Source organism: Pygoscelis adeliae, unplaced genomic scaffold (assembly GCF_000699105.1).
Source record: "Pygoscelis adeliae isolate BGI_AS28 unplaced genomic scaffold, ASM69910v1 Scaffold351, whole genome shotgun sequence".
Classification (NCBI taxonomy): Eukaryota; Metazoa; Chordata; class Aves; order Sphenisciformes; family Spheniscidae; genus Pygoscelis; species Pygoscelis adeliae.
This window is the reverse complement of record NW_008824112.1, coordinates 71,352-76,028: the sequence shown is the minus strand read 5'-3', so window position 1 is coordinate 76,028 and position 4,677 is coordinate 71,352. Positions and strand designations below refer to the sequence as shown.

At 48.9% G+C, this 4,677-nt stretch overlaps 1 protein-coding gene across 1 annotated transcript in view; it reads right to left on the bottom strand.

Moving 5' to 3' along the window:
* Positions 1–4,677, bottom strand: part of LOC103925517 (olfactory receptor 52B2-like) — an 8,937-nt gene that overhangs the window by 1,852 nt on the left and 2,408 nt on the right. The window contains exon 2 of the mRNA XM_009334248.1: positions 3,561–3,752. Within this exon, the coding sequence (XP_009332523.1) occupies positions 3,561–3,752 (192 nt within the window). The remainder of the gene's footprint in view (positions 1–3,560; positions 3,753–4,677) is intronic.

Sequence of the window (4,677 nt, the reverse complement as noted above, 5' to 3'; positions counted from 1 at the left end):
TTCCAATGTTTAACCACTCTTTCAGTAAAGAAATTTTTCCTTACATCCAATCTAAACCTCCCCTGGCGCAACTTGAGACTGTTTTGTTTCATCCTATCGCTTGTTAGGTGGGAGAAGAGACTGACTCCCCCCTCGCTACAACCTCCTGTCAGGTGGTTGTAGAGAGCGATGAGGTCTCCCCTCAGCCTCCTTTTCTCCAGGCTGAACAACCCCAGCTCCCTCAGCCGCTCCTCATCAGACTTGTTCTCCAGACCCCTCACCAGCCTCGTTGCCCTTCTCTGGACACGCTCCAGCCCCTCGACGTCCTTCTTGGAGTGAGGGGCCCAAAACTGAACACAGTATTCGAGGTGCGGCCTCACCAGTGCCGAGTACAGGGGCACGATCACTGCCCTGCTCCTGCTGGCCACACTATTTCTGATACAGGCCAGGATGCCGTTGGCCTTCTTGGCCGCCTGGGCACACTGCCGGCTCATGTTCAGGGTATTTTTTCCTGGGTGTTTCCTAAAACTGTGCTAATTGGGTGGGGATTGCACAAGCCCTGCAGACCTTCAGGCTGTCTCCGAAGCAACCTCGCTAAATCCTCACCACCCCATTACTCATCACCACCCTGATCACAGTAACTTCTGCAAAATTCATTGCCTGGTCCTGGATCCCAAAGGGGTTCCCAGGGCTATGCATGAGCCAGCCCGGGGCAAGCAGGGACCTGTCAATCAGATGCAAGTTTTACCCTCGTCCTTGCCCTAGACTTAAAGTGCTTTGGGACCGGGACCTGTTTTAGCTTTTTGTGAACCACAGTGAAGAGGAATTTGGGAGCTTTGAGACAGAGATCAGCAGATATTCCTGCTATAAACCTGTTAGCTGATTTTGTCCTCATTTCTGATTTTAGAAGATTTATTAGATTACAGTTTTGGATTTATTAGACTACTGTTCCTCCTCTAGAAACCTGCAGAGATCCTGAGCAGACTGTGTAGTGGGGTCAGCAGAACTGCAATCAGCAGCTTCCCAACTGCCACAACCCTTCGGGGGAGCTGTCAGGGACCTTTGGGGACCAGCAGGGACCTCTAATACATGAGAGCAAACCAGAACCAATAACTCTGTCCTGGCTGCTGAGTTACCATCTCATTTTAGGCAGGACAGCTTACAAGGATGTGCTATTTATTATCTGCCTGTCTGTGTAGTGGGGATTTTTATTAATTAACTAACATTTGCTAAGACATTATGATGGTGGAGGTGAGATGAAGTAAAATCATTAAGCTTGCTACTCTAATTTATTACCCACAGAGCTCTGCAGATGAAGAACAATTAATAAAGCACCATTGTTCATAAACAGCAATAAAAATGAATAGAAATGCGGTACTTTAGCTCAGAACACTCAAGGCTTTGTTCATGATGAAAGCCGTGCTTGTCTCTGTCTATTCAACAAAGCATTCAAATACAGCTGAAGAGCATTTTCCTTTAAAGCAGATGCTTAGAGCTTGACTCAGCACAAACCTGAAGCATGATCTCCATTTCAGGTGCAGGCTTGACTCCTTCTCAGTGCACGTAAGCATGAAAAGCCTGCCCACACATTCACTGAGGACAGAGGAGTGCTTCTTACAGTGACTCCATTGACTTCCACTTATCTCCCAAAGTCTTTGAGATTTCATTTACTTTTTGCATGCGCTACGTGGATGCCATGAAAAAACTTCAGTCAAAATCCCTTCCTCCTCCCCAGGAAAGGGTCCTTGCAATCCAAACATGCCTACAAATAGCCTATCACATCAACTGAGCTAAAACAAAATAGGTCTTTCAAGAATGGGAAATTAAATACGAAGTGCAGAATTTCTGGTTTCACATCTCGTGTGAGTTATTAAGCTAACATTTTAACCACATTAGAAATATAAATCTTCCTGATCAGCTGGCTAATATCCCATTATGCATGCCCCTTTGGACATTAATTGCTAAGCTAGTGATTCATTGACTCAGGGACATTTGCCTGTGCAGTTTGCTCCCTGACCTGGCCGCCACATCCATCCAAGGAGCAGAGCAGCACAAGGGCTGTGAGTTTAAATCTGCCTCCTCAGTTGTATAAAACTGTTCTTGGAAGTCCAGACAAGCAGCAGGATCCATGAAATGCACTCACCTGGTACAATGACACACAGCCCATCCCAACCAAGCTGGCTGTTAAAATGCAGGTGAAAATGTGTTCGCCCCGAGAGAGGATCCCCTGAGTGCTGAGGACCACTCACTGGAGTAACATCACCCCAAGCAAAGTGCCAGTGGGTGAGTGCAGTAACGTAGCATGCAGGCCAGCACTGCCCTGTTATTGCCATTCCCTACCCATTTTCCATTACTTATACTTGGTTTGGAAGCAATTTGGAGGCAGGTCTTTTGGTTTGCATTTGTGCAGCACCTGCGCAGGGAGATCCTACCTCCCACTAGCTCCACAATGAAGATGATGATGGCACAAGACTCCTGGGCATTTATGAAAGGGTCCCTTCCCAGGACCATGCTCAGACTCGTGCCACCTCTGAGCACACACACACTCATTTTAGCTGCAGTGCTATTGTGCTCAGAGTTAAGCCTGTGCCTAAGTTTGTTTAGATGAATTTCGTTTAGATGAATTAGATGCCTTTTAGATGGCAGCTCAATTGTTATTAGAGCTGGCCAAAAGGCTTTCAGGAGAAAACTCTTCAGCAGAGGGTTGCTTTGTCAACAAGTTTTTGTTTTCGGGTAGGAAGGCAGGGCTGGAGGAGACCTTCTGAATCAGCAAACAGGTCTCTTGCATTCACGAGCTGTCTCACATCTCACCCCTACCTCCAAACGTGCTGTAGCCCCTGCGACAGCTGCTGTGCAGCTACTCCAGGTCCTCCGTGCCCTGAAGACCTTAAAGCATCTATTTCAGTCCAAACGTATTCATGTGCTGCCTATAACGACTTGCTCTCCTGACACATTTTCTTTCTCACAGCTCCATCTCCTATCAGAAATCACGCGGACTGCTCTGTGTAAATACTCTTTCTTTTGCTAAGAAAGCCAACACAAACACAAATGTTTTGGGGACATTAAAAAAATCCAGTGATATGAGCAGCTTTTGTAACCAGCTCTGTTATCTTCACTGTTAAGCAAACAGCTTTTAATGAACAGACTTTCATTTCCCCTGTGCCTGTCACAGGGTTCCCACCTTTGATGAAATCAGAAAAAAACACAAAGAAAAAAAGAAATGTGTTGAAAGAGTTAAGAACTTTTGGGGTTTTTTTGATCTAAAATCATGAATCTCTTTCTTTCCCTTTTCTTTTGAAGGTGTAGCAGCGTTACTGGGATGACTGGAGTAGTGCAGGGTTTTGGTTGCTGTATCAGTGTCATCTTCTGTGTCATTCAGCTGTGAACAAGCCTGGTCCCAGAGAGCACTCATTGCTCCTGCTCTCAATCAGGGACGTTGGGCTTGATCAGCCCCAACTAGACCCCTCAGTGACCTGCTAGCTCCCAGCCCTGATGCAGGGCACGACATTTCGTGGAGCCTGGAGCTAGGGAGAGCCATCCCCTGGCATCTCCGGGGTCACCAGCCCCTCCAAGGAAGGCACCTCTGAGGTCCAGGCATGCAGCAGTAGCTGCCTTCAAGGCGGCTTCCCCACCACGGGCAGGTCTGAAACAGTTTTGCAGCACAGTCAGGCCGTGGGCTTGGCAAGTGCCCTTCGACTTCTCAGTCAGGGAAAAAAGGATGTTCTGCAGAAATGGCTGGATGATCGGCTCCGTCTTGTGACTATCGACATGAACACACCAGACCTTCCATCAGGTCTCACAGCTGACACAGGGTCAGAGCATCCTGGCTCCTGACATGGCTGTGAGAGCTGGACTGCAGAGCATGAGCCTTCAGAAAGGGCTCCCTAATTGCTGCAATCAAAAGACTCTGGTTGCTGCCTGGATGAGGAAGAGTTATACTGGCCAGACCTGAGGAAGTCCCTGAGCTCAGGAGGGGACCGAAAAGTGCCCGGACCCCTGTGCCTCAGTGTGGTGTGTAAGAAAGAAGTGCGGCCGACAGTAGATATGATGCAGAGAGGAGAAGCAAGCATTTGTCTCAGCATCCCACCCAGTAGAACATGAAGGAAAGCATGAAGGAAAGGTCTCCTCTTCCTCATCCCAGAGTTCATCCCCACGGTGGAAAGGAAACTGCTGCCGCAGCTTTGAAGGATACTGGTGGTTTAGTGCTTAAGAACCCCTGGGAGCCACCAGAGCCAGAGGAGCTCATGGAGGGGCAGCAGTGGGGACTCTTCAACCCTGCATGTTGGCCAAGCCGGGACTGTGCAGGGAGCAGGCTCAGCTGCCACCGGGACTGCCCTGCCTGACCTCCCTGGAGGATGTCCTGAGACCTGCTGCAGCCATCTCTGCTCTCTGGGGCCCTGAGCAAGCACCAAGAGCATCGCCTACTCAGAGTCAACAGCGACTCACACTGCAATTTTTGCAATGGGTTACAGAAGCCTTGGCATTTAACAGCTGAACCAGAATGGCCACCAGGAGTCTGCTGTCAGGACGAGAAGACAGACCGTTGCCATCTCAGCATGCGCTGCCCACCAAGTCAATGCTATGCAGAGCGCTGGACAAAAGGACCTTTGTGCTTTGGTGATGAGAGCTAGGCAGATGGGAGCGTTGCTGTGATTTTTCCATGAGACTGAGAAGCTCCAGCCATGTGAGAACAGCCTA